Source organism: Zonotrichia albicollis, chromosome 8 (assembly GCF_047830755.1).
Source record: "Zonotrichia albicollis isolate bZonAlb1 chromosome 8, bZonAlb1.hap1, whole genome shotgun sequence".
Lineage (NCBI taxonomy): Eukaryota > Metazoa > Chordata > Aves > Passeriformes > Passerellidae > Zonotrichia > Zonotrichia albicollis.
The window spans coordinates 16,853,157-16,871,392 of NC_133826.1; the positions used below are offsets into that span (position 1 = coordinate 16,853,157).

General features: G+C 37.9%; 1 protein-coding gene across 2 annotated transcripts in view; it reads left to right on the plus strand.

Moving 5' to 3' along the window:
* Window positions 1–18,236, plus strand: part of RPAP2 (RNA polymerase II associated protein 2) — a 36,762-nt gene that overhangs the window by 4,544 nt on the left and 13,982 nt on the right. Inside the window, exons 6-11 of one of the 2 annotated variants that reach the window (XM_005482090.3) lie at window positions 428–516; window positions 2,298–2,333; window positions 3,196–4,132; window positions 4,445–4,539; window positions 6,247–6,327; window positions 12,398–12,466. In XM_005482090.3, the coding sequence (XP_005482147.1) occupies window positions 428–516; window positions 2,298–2,333; window positions 3,196–4,132; window positions 4,445–4,539; window positions 6,247–6,327; window positions 12,398–12,466 (1,307 nt within the window). The remainder of the gene's footprint in view (window positions 1–427; window positions 517–2,297; window positions 2,334–3,195; window positions 4,133–4,444; window positions 4,540–6,246; window positions 6,328–12,397; window positions 12,467–18,236) is intronic. The other variant, XM_026790565.2, reaches the window with a different exon arrangement.

Genomic DNA, 18,236 nt, shown 5'->3' on the forward strand with positions numbered 1-18,236 from the left:
ATGCAAAATAGCAGGTTCTGTTGCTAAGAAAAATTTTCATTATTAGACATCTGAATTTTATTGTATATGTCTTTCAAACTGTATGAACAGCATATTGGGTTATGGGTTCCTCTTTGAAAAGTTTGGTTTATTGGGGCTTTTTAAAATTATTGTTATATAGAATCCAACACTGGTTTGCAGTGTGTAATAAAAGTGCAGAAAGCAGAAAAATAGGGAAGAAAGAAGCAGCTAAATGTGGCTTGTATGGAATGGGTTAGACCTGTTTGATAGGTTGGGTTTCTCAGATGAACTGAAAACCTGGCCATAGGCTGGAAAAGAAACAAGTATTGGTACTTAATTTTACAGATATTAAAAGAAATTACTGTTGTACCTTTCTATGTATTAAAGTTGGCCTTAGTTTTGTTTTCTTGCTTTCTCTCATTGCCAGTGCTTTTGCAGCAACTTTTGCTATAGAGCATCTAAATATTTTGAAGCTCAAATTTCCAAAAGTCCAGTGTGGATGAGAGAAGAGGAAAAGTAAGTATAATCTTACACATTCATTGCACCTTTTGAGAATATTATTTCTCTATGCATCTGCAGTGGTAATTAAGAGCTGCAGCACATCAAAGGGATTTAGCTGAAGCAGAGGTAGCTGATGTTAACGTGTTAGCTTAGCATGGTGTTTGTTTTAGAAGTGTTGTAGCTGTATGGATTACAGAAATTGGCATGGTTCAGTACTACTCTCATCTACTTAGCAGATGTGGCCATGTTCGTTTAGAGGGCTGACTAGTCAGAAATAATAGTTAACTCCTATTAACTTTAAAATGAACTGACTGGGATTGAATTTTTACAAACAGGTTGGAATAATCTTACTCTGTTACAAGAGATTTTCTAATTTTAGCACAGCACTTGGCATTGATCTTAAGCTTAGACAGTGAATGCTTGCATCTGAAAGCAGTCTGTAACATGAAGAGGTTTTTTATCCGGTCTAAATTTCTGATTGCCCGTGTCTTGTTCTTCCTGCAATAACATTTTGGAACAGTGTATGCAGTCCATGTTCCCAGCTTAGGAAACACGGGCTTGCAAATATTCAGTGGAGCCAGTGGGTGTCACTGTTGAACAACAAAGACTGGCATAGAGACTGTTCAGTAAATTTACTCAGCTTTCATTCTCCAAGATGCTACTTCTCATAGTCCCTGGGTTTCAGCAAAGAAACCAGCTAGAGTTATAGCTGTCATATGAAATTTATGGTCAATGAGAGAAGAGCTTTCGAGCAGCCTCATCAGATCTGAGGTGTTCTAGTAGGTAAAACTTGACTCTTCATTAAATGTTTACATTTACCTGTGCTTTTTAGATAATGTTTTGCTATTGTCAAGAAAAGTGTTTCTAAAATCTCCCTTTATTCTTCACATCAAAAATGTATAGTTCTTTTATGCCTGACAAAGTTAATTATTTATTCTGGGTTGGTGGTGGGGAGGTGATCTTTTCAAAAAACCAAACCAACAAACTCCCAGATAGTTCTTGGCTAGCTACACCTCTTTGCACAACCACACACACACTGACACGGTAGAATAGTTGAAATTCCTTTGACAGAAAAGACTACAACCTCCACTTAAAACTCCAAAGAAGAATTATATGGAGCTAAAAATTTAAATCACTCTATGTTATCACCTTTAGTTTCCAAATTCAGTTTATTGATATGAGTGGTGCAGCTTTCCTGCAGGGTCTTTTATATACTGAAAGGTGTTAGTACACTGACTTGCATTTAGTGTCTGTTTAAGAGGTTTTATTTCAGTCACAGGATACATTAGATTTTTAACATTTGGTATTGGATAAGAGGAATAGGACTGATAGGCTGCCTCATAACTAGTAGATTAGAAGTAGATAGAAGTAGATTAATTGCAAGTAGGGCTTTGGAAAGAAACTCATAAGAATTTGTTTATTCATATTTTTAGTTTCTGGAAACCTTTGAAAACCATTTTCTTTAAAAAATATATATAACTTGACAGCCTAATTTGTAACGAAGAAAAATTTAAAATAAGTAAAAATTTCATGAGTATTCATATTTTTACATTAATTGGAACATTTTCCTATAAATAGCCCAGAATTGTCCTTACTGTAGGAACATTATGATCTTTGAGGATCTTGGCATGTTCTCTTGTTTGAAGAAGAGACCAAAGGGTGATCTGCTTTGAACAGAGGGTGTTGGACTAGAAGATCCTCAGATGTCCCTTCCAAACTCAACTGGTTTTGTATTCATGTGTATTTCAAGAGAATAGATTTAGCAGAAAAATGTTCATTCTGTTTTCTTTTTGCAGACCACCCGACATAGAGCTGCTGAAGGAGGGACGGAGGTACACTGAGCAATTTTTGTTTTTGTTGTTAGATGCACTTATAGCTAGAAATTTAGCATCATAGCAGATGCAAAGGGAATCTTTGATTTGTTGTGTTATAAAAAAGACCTTACTAGAACCTATGCAAAGCTTTTTTTTTCCTTTGTGATTCTAACCCAGCGTATTTGATCTGTATGATTTAGTGTACAGCTGCTCTTGGATTGTGTGCCTTAATTGAGCCTGTTGAAATATGAAACAAATACACTGTTTGTACTTTGAATATTTTATGCCATCTATTCTTTATAAAGAAAATTGTGCCAATTATATGTGATGAAAGCCTCCATACTTCTTAATCTCCAAGGTCTATATGAGCCAAAATGAAATCACGCTACTCTGTCATCTCGCTGTACCTTGCTGTGCACTGAGCACTTTCTGTTTGTTTTCTTTAGCAACACGTTGCCATTAGGTGGCAAACTTACATATGCTGAAACAGCTCAGCTGTCCCCCTGATTTAAGGGTACTATATTCCTACATATGTTAACATGCCTGTCTTCATTTAAAAATTGCGTTATTCATTATGCTAAGTCTGACATTGTTCTGTCTTTAATAATATTTTGTTTATACTGTTCTTTTCTAACTACCAATAATCAGCTGAGAACTCACTTCTCTAAATAGTCTCTATGCTTGTCATTTTGATTGTAGAATAGTACAACTCTTAGAGTTCAAGAAGACTTTTAGAAGAGCACGTGATTCTTAAAGCAAAAAGTTACACTTCTGCTATAAGGGGGGAAATGCTTTGTTTATCATTCTTACACGAGAATAGAAGCTATTGCAGATAATAGCCATTTCTTATTTCACTGATGATTTGTGTTTTCTTTTGTAGTGGACAGTCTGGAGAAGAGGTGAAACTACGTGATGAAGTAATTAAAGCATCTGACATTGAAAATCCTAGGATATCTTCAGATCCATGTGAATCTCGTTCTCATGACACAGCCAGTGACAGCAGTACTGATACTGAACAAGAATTTATTTCCTCTGTCCTACCAGGAAGTCAGTCAAGTTCAGCCAATTTTGCACAGCAATTGCACAGAAAAAGCATTCTCAAAAAGAAGCCTGCTCAGAAAGTCCATGCCAGCCCTAAAACTGAAGATGCAGATGTGGCAGAAGCCACTGAACAACTCTCTCATTGTAAATTAGACACTCAGGAAGAAAGACCTGCTTGCTCTGTTCATAATGAAGTAACTGCACCACCTTCAGACAATACTGCTCCTGGGAAATCAAGTGCTTCAGAAATCTCTGAAAATACATATGGATCACAGATAGTTTTTCTAGGTGTGAGCAAAAGAGGAGCAGAACATCTTAAAAGAACATTAGCTAAGTCAACAGAACATAAAAACCCTGAACTGAGGCATCCAGTTAATTCCAAAGGCAGTTTACTAGAAGTACTTAGGCAAACACTTATGGAATGGAGAACTGAGGAAACTTTAAAATTTCTCTATGGCCCAAACTATACTTCTTTGTGCTCATCAGAGTGCATAGCATCTGTCAGCCAGGAGACTGAAGAACTTGATGAGGATGACTTAGATACACCTGAAGATCTCAGCACTGTTGCTGTAGGGGAGTCTGAAAACAGTTTGAACTTCTCTTTACCTTTCACAGGCTCAAGTGGAATAGTTAAGCCTGTGCCTAGTTATGAAAAGCTAAAAGAAGAAACAGAGCTCCTAGAACTGCGGGTAAAAGAGTTCTATAAAGGAAGGTACGTCTTGGCTGAGGAGGCAGCGACACAAGCACAGGAAGGGGAGCATCCCAGCAAAGACAGAGTAAGTGTCTGCTGGAACAGTGTGGAGGCTCTATGAAGCCTGAATAGACCTTCAAAGAATTAGTACTTTGTTTCTGCTGTCATAAGTGGATAAGTATCTCTCATAGAGAAAGAGAAAATTCCATTAGCTGCATACTTATGTTGCATCAGATTATGCAAGTGTCTGCCCATTAAAAAGGAGTTTGGTTGGTTTTTTTTCAGAGATAAAAGTTATTTAATGTTTAAATATTTATTGATTATCTGTGACTTTTTTGATGTACTGACTTCAGTTAAACACTGGGTTATAGCTGTTAAAATTTCTTGTCTGATACAGGATGATCAGCAGGAAGATCTCACCTTCCCACTTGTTGATTCAAATGCACAAATGCAGATTAGGAAGCGAATTGTCCTTGAAAAACTGAGAAAAGCGTAAGTACCCTTTACTTTGGTGAATGTCAGTCTGAAGTTGGTGCTTGTTCATCATTGTTTTAAGTAACACATCCAAGAATGGGCCTGGCTCTTTCCAGATGGCCCTAGTCATAACTTAAGCCCATTATTGCCCTAAAGGACTTACTTATTTCTGCAACAGCCAGCTGTAGTCCAGTTGTAAGTGCCAGTTTGCACAGTCTGTAGCTACCAACTGCTTACATTTAGACTGAAAAACTTGAAATTGATTGAGAGGAGTTCAAATATTTGTCTTGTACATTAAGCATACTGTTACTTGTAAACAAATCCTTGTTTAAGATATGTCATACAGAGAGAGAGTTTGTAATGCGTGTTTGGATGGCTGGTATCAGTCTGCCCCCAGCTACAACCACTAAAGGCCCTCACAATTGGATCTTAAAGCTTTGCAAACATCAGACCTTCTTCATATGCATCAAAGGGCTTTGGAGTCACAAAAGAGATTAAGGCATTTCTGATGTAGCTGTTAGAATTATGAATCTGTCAAAGTTGGGAGAACCTTGAAAATATTGTCAAGGCAGTGCAGATAAATGAGTTTGAAGGTCATCATTCTGTTGGCTTTGGTAGTGGTATTTACTTTTCTGTCATTGTAGTTTGTGTTACCTAGCCAAACTAGGCTTTGCAGAAGCCTTTTTTTTTAACTTAAAACCTCACAACCAAGCCCCCCATCCTTGCCAAAATAAAAGGAAAATCCTTTCTGTTTTTCTCTACCTGCACCATGTGTGGATAGGCCACAACCATGGAATCAAACCATCCCCCAAGTGTCTTGTCTGTAAATGTCGATTTTTTTCAAATTTTCTGAGTTGATCTGTTGTTCTGTTACAATCAAGAAATAATTTTCATTGTGATAAAGCAATAAATATGCCCAGCATCATAAGAACCCTGTGTTCAGTTTTTGTAAAATATGCAGTCTTCCAGAATACTGATGCAGTAAGTGTTATGTACATATAAGTGCAAATCACTGGATATTCAAATACAAGAGAATTTTAACTATTTAACAGTAAATAGAGGCAAAAGTTTAATCCTAAATGTGAAAAACCAAGGATGTTATTTCCATCATTTGGGAATCCTGACAACTAGTTAAAGAGTATGTGCAGTTTGTGCGGTCTATCCTTTTTATGCACAGATAAGTAAGGAGGAAACCTGTCTATTTCTTTCTTTTGAAATTTTCTGGTAACTATCATCTAGATTTCATCTGCCAAGCTCACAGTGGACTGACATTTCTGTTGCATCTGTGTGAGTCTGAGGTTAGCAGGTATATTATGTGTGAATACCCCATGTAGATATGCAGCTTCCTTTTGTATTGTTATTTTTGAGCCAAGTAAATATAAACCTTCAAAAAATGTATAAGACCTGTAGTTCTAATCCTCATAATTGTAAAAATACTTTTTCAGAACTGAAAGGTGAAACTAGTAAGTAGATGTATGTAGAATTATATTTAAATCTCCACATTCACACAGAACTAGAGCTGCTTATTTTTAAAAAGGTTGTGAAGGTGTTGGCCCAGCCAGTGCACAGGGAGAGCTGAAATGAAAACGATAGGCCTGGTCTGCTGCACAGAAGTCAATCTCTTTTCCTTTTTACTAACCTTGATAAGCTTTGGTGGAAATCCTGCTTCAGAAGAAATGAGAAAGAGAGGAAAATGTATATTGACTGGTGTCTTTTGCCTTCTAGATTATCTGCAGTTTTGGGTCCTCTTCAGATTGCTTCAGGTGATGTTTACACAGAGCTAAAAAATCTTGTCAAAACTTTCCGGTGAGTATTGGTCTTTACTTAGAGATTTTTATAAATGGATGAATCAAACATGCAGTTGAATGATTTGTGATTTGGCACAGAGAGGAGGGCCCTATTGCAGATCTCCCCTTCTCTTGCTGCGTGTTCATGTAGGTAATGTCACATTCCCTGTGGACTAACAAGTCAGCCCTTTCCCTGCTCCTGACAGTGGCTAGGTCACCAGGAGTATTTGTAGATTTTTAAAAACTAGGCCAGTGGTCTCTGGAGGATGCTGGTGAGTCTTTTAAAGGTTCTGCTACCTCGTCACCTCCTATTAAGTGTGAGTTTCTGAGATCTGTCCCTTTCTTTTGCCTTGGCTTCCTGCAGCTGGACTAAATGGCTTAAATCTGATTAATAATTTTTACCAGTAACTTCTAGAGTCAGTTGGATCTGTCTTGTTCCTGATTTCAAAGGGAAGAAGATCTAGTGGGCACTTTTCATCACCACAGGTCAGTCAGTAGGACTGAAGACAGTATTTGGAAACAGTGAGATAAAGAAGGAGGCAAAACGGAATGGTAACTTCTCTGAACATTCTTAGGTTTTCTTTGGGAGACAACTCTCATAGCCTGGGCCTAGATTGTGTCCTTCAGCCTCAAGTGTGGTCAGAAAAAGAGCAATAGCAGCTGCTAACTGTGTGTTCATTGTCATTCTTGAGACGTCCCTTGCACATCGTCAGCCTGTATGAGGTTTACATGTATATTTTCCAAAACTCATTCATGTAGCATTTGCCACAAGGAGTCTGGGCTTTGGTGAGTAGAAACCCAGCTCTACCCAATTTCTTACAACTTACCCCGTGTCTGGAAGGATGCCACTAAAACACAGATGTCTCTCTGCAAGATTTCTTACTGTGGAAGATTCCCTCTTCCTTTCTGCTAAATGTGCATCTCATCTGTGCATGATCTCCTTTAAATAAAGACATTGATACTATTTGAATTTGTTTCTGTGATTGCAGTCTTTTAAGTTCTGACTCGCCTTTTCTCTTAACAACACCACTGAAACCAGTGAACATGTTTTTGCATATAGTGTATAGATAGCTATTATTTGAGTAAGATCTTTGTGTCTTAAAACAGTTTTATTGCTTTGCAGTTTAAATGCTTAATAGTCACTTTAGCTTGTGGATTGATAAAAGTAGAGAAACTACATTTGGTGTCTTTCAAACTACTTTTTAATGATTGATTATCTAAGAAGGCCTGGAGGTTCTCAAATTACTTTTGCTCTTCAGAGACAATGGGGCATGAATATAAAGTTTTCAGTGGTTTATAGCAAATGAGACTTGAAACCAAAACAGACTTCTAAAACACCTATATGTACATGTATGTATATGCACACACACTTGTGGGTTTACAGAATAGAACCAAATCAAATTTACTTGGTCTTTAACCCAATTCCTGGTTCATGCAACAGTAGTTCATCATAATTTAAAGGTCTCCTCTAATCTGTTTTGATCTCTTAGATAACACTTTGTGAGTTTATTTTTTGTATCATTTTTGTTAGGAAGTAAGTTGAAGGTTATGGTAGCAACTTCTTGGGGTTCTCTTACTGTGAAGATTCCAGATCAGCTGCTTAGAAATTCAGGAATCTGGGTGGGGGGTGGTTAAAGACATTTGTGGGCTCTGTACAAGAATTTTAAAAGCCTTCATATAATATATCTCAAAATAAATGGAGTTTTGTTGTCGCTGATAGCAAAATAATACAAAAATACAGGAAATAGGGAAGAATAAATAAAAACCTTTGGGCCCTTTTTCTGTCTTGCATTACTGATTGTTGGAACACAAGAGCTAGCTCATGGATATTAAGAGGAAGGCATAGACTTTAATCACCAATTTGGTGTGTAGGTTTATTTAATATTAGTAGTCTCTTAAGTTTTGGGTTGAGTGCTTTAGCAGGGAGATGTGGGATGAATTTTAAATGGTATTTGCATTTACAAGGTATAGAAATTCAAATGTTACTTTGTGGTTCAAATGCTTAATGACAATGGAGGATCACTGATAAACGCTGGTGCTCTTTCCTGCTTTTTGTACTGAAGATAGTTCAGGCTGAAGAGCCTGGCAAGAAGGGGAATAGGTAAAACACTTGGCTGTAGTAGAGCTTAGCTGAAGAAGGGTAAAAGAGCATGTGGTGAACTAAGCAACAACGATTTTCAGCTCCATTGGTTTTTAAAGGAACACTTGCAGTTCAGCCTCCTTTGGGCAGCATTTATTCAATCACCACTGCTAAGAAACACACTAGAGAGATCTCAAGAGACGTTTTAGAATGGTTAGAGCTCTTCCCAAACAAAGTCCCTCAGTGCCTGTAAGCTTTTGTTACGAAAACTGAGATGTCAAATAATTCTCCAGAGTGTGTAAGGGCACTTTGTTAAAAGATCCAGAGAAAATTAGCTTCTTATATATAAATTGAGGATAAATGATTTTGAATGTATGGTTGGGTTTTTTTAAGGCATAATACTTCATTTTAAAAATAGGATTCCATCTGTATTTTATGGTTGCAAGTATTTTAATTCCCATTATGGAGCTTATCATTGATATTGAACTCTACCAATGAATCAGATGTGAGATGTGTTCAAAACATCTTGTTACAACTCGATTTTGTCATGTGTCCAAGACAGTCTTTTAGCTTTTAAGTATGTATCCTGAATATATATTCTCTGGTATATACACTTATTTATACCTATTTTACCTATTACACTTGTTAAGTGGAATTTTAAGTTCTGAGTTTCAAGTTAATCAGTGGTACTTGGTCACGGATGAAGTTCTGTGTGGAAGTAGGGGAGTATCAGGATGTTTGTGATGTTTTCTCAAGTAATTAGACTTTTCTCAAAAGAAGCCTAAGGCTGAATAGTAACTTATTTTTGCTGGCTGTAATCAAACTAAATGATATTACAGTATGTAAATATGTTGCTGTTTTCCAGGAGGTAGAAAAGCTCCCTTTTATGGTTAAATTGGTCTAGTTGAAACCTAAAGAAAAACAATATATGCTTCAGTATTTGCCTGTGCTGCCCTGGATTAGTTAAAGTCATTCATCTTCCTGCAAGTTTTGGAAAAAATACAGGTAGCTGAGATCCCCTAAAGTCACAGCTTTGCATCCTAATGCCATGAAGGCAGTTTGCAGATTTACAGAATGGACAGATCCTTGAACTGCAGCTGTATATGCCCCTACCTGGGAATCTGGATGGAGGAAGCAGAGGCTGCTGTGTTTGCAAAGATGCTGGGTTTACTGTTTGTATTTACTCTGGATTCCTACAGTTCCCCTATTGAGTTCCCTTGCTTTGCAGGCTGGGCACTAGTCAGTTATCAGGAGGTCATTTGAGATGGAGTTTTTATGCATCTTACTCTTCAGTCCTTTATCCTGGAAGTTTGTGCCCCTTGGATCCAGGTGCTCAGTCAGGCTCCCTCACAGTGTGGAACCCGCGTGGTCCTGCTGGGTGGCCACGATGTGTCCTGCTGGAGGGAACACAAGACCCACAAAGCAGCAACTGAGCAACCCACACAGCTATTTGGGATCTTCCAGCTTTCCTAGCTTGTGTATCCTGCCCTGCACAGGCCAAGAAAGTGGGCACATTCCATTTTGGGAAATTGCATATTGTTTTCTTTCTCTAGGTAGGTGAGGGAGAATTTGGCCAAACTCTTTAACAGAAAAGATTTCACTGCCAAACTAAAATCACACAAAGTTTTGTACAGTTTCAACATTTCCACATTCTATTTTTAGGACAGAAATCTAGTGACCTCTTTCATGGATTGTTCTGAGGTAACAGTTTTGGCTAGAGGCAAGACAAAGAATTAATGAACCATTTCTACAGAGGCCCAGCAGTTCCCTGTTTTCAGAAAGCTTTGCTCTTCAGAGGCCTTGGTGTTGACACAGAGCTTGTTTGAAAGTGACTGCCCTTCCACTGCTCCTTATTATTTAAGGCTTCACACCTGTAGGTTGCTTGCTTTACTCTGATCTCTCTGAAATGTTATTTTTTCCAGCTGCACAAGTGTTTTAGGACAGGTGCTGTACTGAGAGGTTACTCAGTTGCAGAAGCCTGACTGTTGATGCAGTGCAGTGACTGCAGTACATCAGCAGATCCGTGCTGCTGTGCCCTGCTGGTTATCTGTGTCTTTTGACTGCCTCCTTTAGAAATAGCATATTGATGGCAATGACTAGTGTTCAGACCTTGCCAATCAATACTAACATTGAATAGGAGTTAATTGACACAAATAACTGCATCTCTCAGTTTGTGTACAAGAATGACACCTTCCTGTGCTCTAATCAATAAAAACTCCTTGTAAAGCATTGAAATAAAGCTGCTTTCTCTATTTGACAGAGTTTCCCCAGGTGGCCTGGAGCTGTCTCTTTCATTATGTCTCATCATAACAGATTAACTGGAATGTTACATATGAATTGCCTGTCAAGATGATTCCATCAGGCATTTCTTGGTAGTGTTTATCACTTTCATCAGTGTTGAGTCAAGATGTTCAGCCTTTGTTTTGCCTCTTATTCTGTAGCCAGAAAAATGTAACAGTTTACCAGGTATAAATTTTGTTGCCAGCTAAATCCATTACCTATTTCAAATAATAATTGCTAAAATGAATCTTTTAATAACAAATACAATCAGTATTTGCCAGAACTCTTGGTTCTGGTGACAATTCCTTTGTATGTAGAGCAAAATGCTGTTTTTCCTTTCATAATTGAACAAAACTCAGACTGTTGAGACACTACTTGAGTAATTATTGCTTCAGTATTGTATTTTGGTTTGAAGACTTGAAGATTTGAGGATAAAAATGGGATAATATTGCTTTGCTCATTACAGATTTATTTTATTAATTTTTAGTATCTTTCTGAAATAGAGAAATGCAGACCGATACTATAAATGATCTTACTGATAACTACATTTTAAGGGCCATTTTGAATATAATTTCAGGAAATTACTTATTAGAATTTGAATTTTAACAATGACAGCTACAAATAGTTCTCCTTTCTCAAATTTTAGTATTTTTTCTGGTTTTTTGGTTAACTATACGCTTGCCCAAAGTAATTTTTTTTAAGTAATCTTACTGAGGAAGAAAACCCTGGATTTGAATTTTTTGCCAGATAGGAGCTTGCTGGAAATGAACCATCCTCAGCAGTGCCTGTAGGAGTGGCTGTGAGTGACAGGGTATCTTCATTCTGGATCTGAATTTGTACAAGGTCGTGGAAGGGAAACTGAAAGCAAGGAGGAAGCAAACATAGGGAGGCACTTGCCCCTCAGCTGATCTGTTGGATGGTTCCATATTTCTGAATACAAATAATTCTGCTGGCTCTTTTGAGTGCCTGCTTAGCCACAGCTTCATTTTTGACTGTGACTTTTCTACAAAAATTGCTTGTTTTGAATACCAAGGGTCGTGCCTAATTTGAGACAGCAATTCACAGATGAATTGTTTTAACACAGATTAGTACTTGACTTAAAGCACATCCAGTTTTTTAGGCAGTTCAGCCAAAGGAGTCAGCTGGTATCCAGTGCAGCAGCACTTGAACACCTATGTGGTTCTTTATTCACACCTCATTTATATTTCTATGGCTCTTATATTTGCTCTGGCTGCCATTGCATAAGTTAGAATTCTGGATTTCCATTTTAAAAACAAGACTCATCAGAGAATTGTCACTGCCACCTTATAAAATTCAGTCTGTGTCCACATCAGCTTTTACAGCAAATCTGGATCTGAAGCCAACAGGAGGGAAACTAAGTGTAGGAAGGTCCATCTTTTCAGAAACTCTTGTCAGATCTGGAGAATTTCCCAGGGCTTTGAGTGAGAGCTGGGCCCTCACAGCAGCCAGAACTGTTTGTGAGCAATTTAAAAGCAATTGCTTCTGTTCAGTCTTCCCATCCCACTTTCATATAAAAAAGAGGACATTGACAATTCTGCAATTTCTCCATTAGAGGATGACAGAAACTTAAGGGCTGGTGAATAGCTCAGATACAGCTGTAACTGCTTCTTTATAACCCAGTGTATTCATGGTAGGCTTAAAATTGAGCTGTTAAAATCTGCTTACTTTTATTTTTAAATGTACTGACCTTTTAAAAATTATTTTTCAGGTTAACAAACAGAAATATTATTCACAAAATGCCTGAATGGACTCTCATTGCTATTGTGTTGTTATCTGTGTAAGTACCCTTAAATGTCAAATATTCTTATGTGCAACTGTCTTATTAGCCTATTGGAACAAGATGTAATTTTCAGGTAAAAGAAAAGAAAGATTTCACGGAACTAACTGTGGAATCAACAGAAATATTTCTTTCATAAAAATGAACAAAATTTTCTTGAGAAAACAGAATCCTCACCGTTGCATCAAATGCTATCAATAGACAAATTTATATTAAGAAAAAAGAAGAGCTAAGCTTTAGGGGGTTTTAAAGAGGCCTTGCAGGATGAGGTAGGAGTATAATTCACCCTCTTCCATTTGCTGCTGACATACATTGTTCTGCTCTCTGACATTAGGACAAAATTACATGTATATTGTATTATTTGGATTTGGCATAACTCTTAGGCTTTTCATTTCTCATTTTGCTTCTAATTTCTTAAAAGGTTTCACTTTTATAATTAAACTCAAATTATTTCCATAAAGATATGTGTGCTTCTAAATAGGTATAAGTATTCTACCACACTTCCTTTAGAAGGGAAATCTCTTTTAGCAGCAGAATTCCTCCCAAGGAATACTAGATTCCAGTAGTTTATTTTTATGAGGATTAGCTTTGTTGGTTAAGTACCACAGTGCTTACAGTCCTCCTTAGCTTTGTTTTACTTACTGTAGAATTAAATTCTTTACAATGATTTCCCTAATGGGAAGCCTGATTGTATTACAGTGTCTTTCAGTAAACTCCTACACAGAAGCACGATCTGTAAAAGCTGTACTCATATGTATCAAGTGAGTTCCTTAATTTGTATTTTGCAAATTCATGTATTTTTCTGAAGTTAAAGACACAAACTTTGCAGTGTGTTAAAGGCACACAAATTTGTATTAAAAGGTGAACTAATGTTAAATGTTTAAGAAATCACTGGTGGTTTCACAGTGTCAGGCTCTGCCTTCCATTAGGGTTAAACCATCAACCAATCTTTGTATGTCTTGAGCTTGAAATACGAGATTGCACAAATCTTTATTTCCGAGTGTGTTCATGACTGCGCTGCTGCTTTTGGGCTTCCTGGGTCACTGGAGCCTGTGGGACAGAGAGCTGCTCAGAGCCATTCACAGGTCAGGCAGTACTGTGGGCCAGCCTCATGGCACGCCCAGCCCTGCACGCACTTTCCTTGATCTTACTTCAGTCTGACACATTGTTCTGGCTGTGCTGTCCCAAGGAAGATGGTACCAGCAGGCATTAGAGCAGGCTTCAGCGAGCCCTACATCTGTGTCACCCAGCCAGATACCGCTCAAATGATTCATTAAATCAGAACATAGAAAGTAACTTTACTTGAATGCCTTGGCATAAATTTTTTATCAACTATAAGAACAAATCTTTTGTCATTTTTACTATATATTCTTATGGTTGAATTGGTAATTTGTGAAACAGATCTTATGAATTTTTCAAGTAGTTTCTGTACAGCCAAGGAAATGGTGTCTCTTTTTGATCAGAAGTTAAAATATGTAGCTGGTCTCTGCATATGATGAGCTGTAAATGTTTACATAAGTAATGATTGTTTTACAGCTGCTTTAAAATGTTATACCAGTAGTAGGCAGTCCTGGTGGCAATCAGTATAAGCAGAGAACCAAGTCTCTCTTTACTTTTGCTTATTAAAGTTCTATCCCTAAAGAAATTAATTACATTTGATCACTAAAAAGAGTAAATTTTATTTATAATATTAGTGAAATCATGAATAAAACCGCTGCTGATTTCTGCTTATTGTAAGGTTCTTGCAAGGTCATGATCCTGAGATTTTTAATAACTTCTCTCGGCTGCCTCTTAGGAGAGAATGTGGAAGAATGTAGCTGGGATAGAATGAGTGTTAAGATTCCTCTAATAAGGTGATGCATCTTACATTATTTCCAGAAAGATTAAAGCAGAACATTTAATTATTTGGAAATTCTAATCAAGCTTGAGAATTTAGTGGAAGCCTGTGGACTAGAACTAGAATTTAGTGGAAGCCTAGGACTGTGCAGGGAAAGAGTACTGAGGATGGGGACAGCCCCTCACAGATTCTCACTCAGGCCCTTTCTCACTTCATACAGTCTGCCAAGGAACTTGTCATATATTACTAATAATTTTCAGAAAAAGAACTGCACTCTATTTAAGTCTTCTCCCTTAGTTGTACTGAGACATTATGCACATTTTAGCACATCTGCTGTTAATTAGATCATACAGTTGTGTGGGACCTGAGTCAGAGGGGGTCTTTGGTAGCTTCAGCCACACTTTCACATTTATTCACAGGTCTTGTCCTGGTTTCAGACATAGGTATGACATATCATATTTCTGTTGCTTCCACAACCATTTCACTGCTAACACTACCCAGTAAAGCTGCATAAGCAGCACCCTGGTAGAGGGTAATGCTTGCTCTTCCCAGGTGGGTGCCACACCATGCTACAGCTGCCCCAGGGTGCAGGGATTGCAAGAAGGCAGAGTGAGCATGAGTTTCAAGGTATACCTCAAAAAAATCTAAGACTTCAGGTATTTTCTGTTTTGTATTAAAGGGGGCACAGTTGTTTTGTTTCAAGTAGCAACTGTTGGACTTCGCTTGCACCCTATTTTGTGCATCAGTGTTGTGGCTCACCACTTCCTTCTCAAACATATATGGCTAGTGTGTGCTGAGGACTTGGTGTTCTTGACTTCACAGAGCACTTTCAGAGTGCCCCAACCCTTTTTGTGGCGAGGTACTGGACAGAATAACTGTTAGCATTATGGCTGTATTGAATTCCAGTGTGTTATGGTATGGTCGTGCTCTCCTCTCTTTGTTTGAGTGTGCATATTAACTCTTTGGAGGATACACCATGATGGATATCAGTAATGCCTAGTTTTGGTGCTTAAATTAGACATACTAGGCATACTTCATAGTCTGCATGTCTTTGAAAAGCTGCTGAAAGTACTTATGTGCCCTTGAGTCTTCTGATTCTACTGAAAGAAACCTGGGCTTCTCATTCATTGAAATAAAGTGCCTGGAACTGGACAGTGTGACATGTCTCAAAGTATAAAATGTTGGCAATTTCAGTAGTGGAGTATTTCATGTTCCTAGGGAACAGTTGTTTTTATTCAATCAAATTATTGTATAAAATATGAACACAGCCAGTCTCTGCCTTTATTGAAAATCTAGCCTGAGGCACTCCTATGAGTATGGCACATTCAGCAATGCTGAATCGACCTTGTTAGAGTACACTTTGACAGCCAGAGCTTTATGTTCAAACAGTGGTATTCATGCCTGTCGTGGAGTGGGTGACTCTTAAAAATTATCTGTACATCAAATTTTTTACATATTTGTAATCTGTAGTAATTTTAGCATTGGTTGATTTTGGTCTCTTCCTGTTACATCATTTAGTATGTTAAATAGAATTTTTTGTTCTCGTAATAGCTGCTTTATAATTTATTGTAAACTGGAATGCAGAAGTTGCATCTTTTTCTGCCAAAAAACTTGTTAAGATACCAAATGAAGCAGATAAATAGATATAAATACAGTAGTTCAAGAAAGAATGGAGAAAGCAGTGGGAGGATTGGTTGCTATACAAGCATGGGCACTTTCTGTTTTTAGTGTATACCCCTGGCACAGACTAATGGAAAGCTTTCAAGATATTTTCAGGAAATGTCTGCTTTCATCTTACTTATCTGAGCTGGCTGGTTCCAGTGAACTGTGGTCAGCTTCATCTGCAAAGCCTATGCAAGAGGTTCCCCGCTAAAAGCTTTGAAGCATTTCAAAATGGTCTGGGATTAGTTTATAAGCATTGGGCTGCAGTATTTAAACAAACTCAAAATGACCATGATCACTAAACAAAAGCAGTCATTATATGTGTGCAGCCACTTTAGATAAATGTGTCATGTGGAGATGTACTCTAGAGGTTTACTCTCTTGGAGATAACAGTTCAGAAACTGGAGAATCTTGGGTTCAAGTATGTGTTTTTACTCCTCTGCACACGAGAGCGCATCTATTGCTCAGCACTGACATTTCTAAATCATTTTAAGAGGAATTTAGATGTTTCTGATATCACTACTCTAATCTAAAACTGTGTGAATGTTTGAAATGTATTAATCTAATGTACAAATTCATGTAGGATATGAATCAGACTTGCAGAGTGACTCTTTCCTACAGAAACCCCATACAAGTCAGCTGGATGATATTTTATATAGCATGATGGAAGTTTGGTTCCAGGTTTCAGCTGAGAAAAATCATTCATCATTAACCTAGAAATAGAATTGTTTTCCATTTCAAAACAGAGCTGAGTTTGCAGGACCAAGAATCCAAAGAGTTTTTATGAAAGCATTTGAAGGTGGTTATAGTGTTGTGTTTATCTGTAGAGTTACATTATTGTGTGAAATAGAGGAGAAGCAACTTTGTCTTAATGCATTAAAAAATGTCATCTTCCCTTTTTCTCTTAATTTTAGGCTGTCATTTGATAAGTGTAAATTCAAATAGATTTTCTGTTAAGCAGTTCTTAAGTCTTTTAAGCAGTTATTTCTATTAAGCTTGCTTAGTTATCAGTAATTTCTAAGCAAACTTGAAGTTGCTTATTTAGCATATTGTGGACATGATCAGTATTATCTTATTTCTTTCTGGCATGTTCCAGTATTATTTAGAAAACATACACATGAGGGATTTCAGTGTTGTTAATTGGGATATTATTCAGTGCCAACTTTAAAATTCATTAAATATCTTCCCCTTTCATAAGGGAGAAAATAGAAGAAACCTTAACAGTTTCCAAGAAGGTGTTTGTCCTGGAGCAAAAAACCCCCACTGTTGCTGCAGTGATGTTCTGCAGGAAGTGACACTGAATTTCATCACAGCCCATACAGCTGCAGGCTGGTGTTCTCATGGGCAGCCTTCTAAATGGGACACTTGGATGTGCTGTGTAACTTTCATGTGTGCCCAGCACAATCTCTCTGAGCCCGGGATAATCAGTTCTCTGCTCAGTGCTGGCGCTTGGCTTCCTCAGCAGGAGCGGAGCCCCGGCACCCGCAGTGCCCTGGGCTCTGCTGCGTGGGGTGAGGAGGGAGGCTCAGAACTGCCAGCTCTGCACCTGCCCTCTCTGCTGCCCAGTGCCCCCAGCAGGGCCATGGCTGCCTGCCAGGTGTCATGGAAATCCCTCCAAGAGATAGAAATCTGCATGTTCCCAGCAGCTCTGTGTGTGGGCATTCAGAGTGACATCATGTGCTTCACCCTACCTAAGGACCCAACTGTCTATGTCATTTGGGGGAAATAGATGCAATTTATTTTTCATATCAATAATGTTATATTGGAGAACATTAGTGGTGCTATAATATTCCACAGTGGTGAGGAATAAACTAAAAATTACAGACACATGAAAATTTGAAGGTGATAGGAGAAGATTAACTTAGAGAGGAGCCTAATTATTTTTATGTGATAATTGATAGTGGCCAGTACTCTGGTGGGGACCTGGTTTTGTGTCCTGATACTGCAGGAATCAAATGCAAAGGCAGTTTGTACTTCTCATTACTTCTCACATTACTTCTTGAGATACAAAACCATTCTGACACCCAGTGGCACTCATCCAGTCTGGCAGTTATGTTCTGAAGTGAGATGTTAGCAGGCAAAAATGTATAGCATTTTCTGAAATGTTTTCCTCTCATATATATGAAAACAGAAAAGCTTCTTTTGGGAAGGCAGGAAGGAAGGAAGGAAATGCAGATCACCCAAAGATGATGTATAAGTGTGGGCTATGATAAAGCTCTCAGCATTTACAGGCAATCCAAGCCAGTGTACTTAGCATCAGGGCAGGTGGCT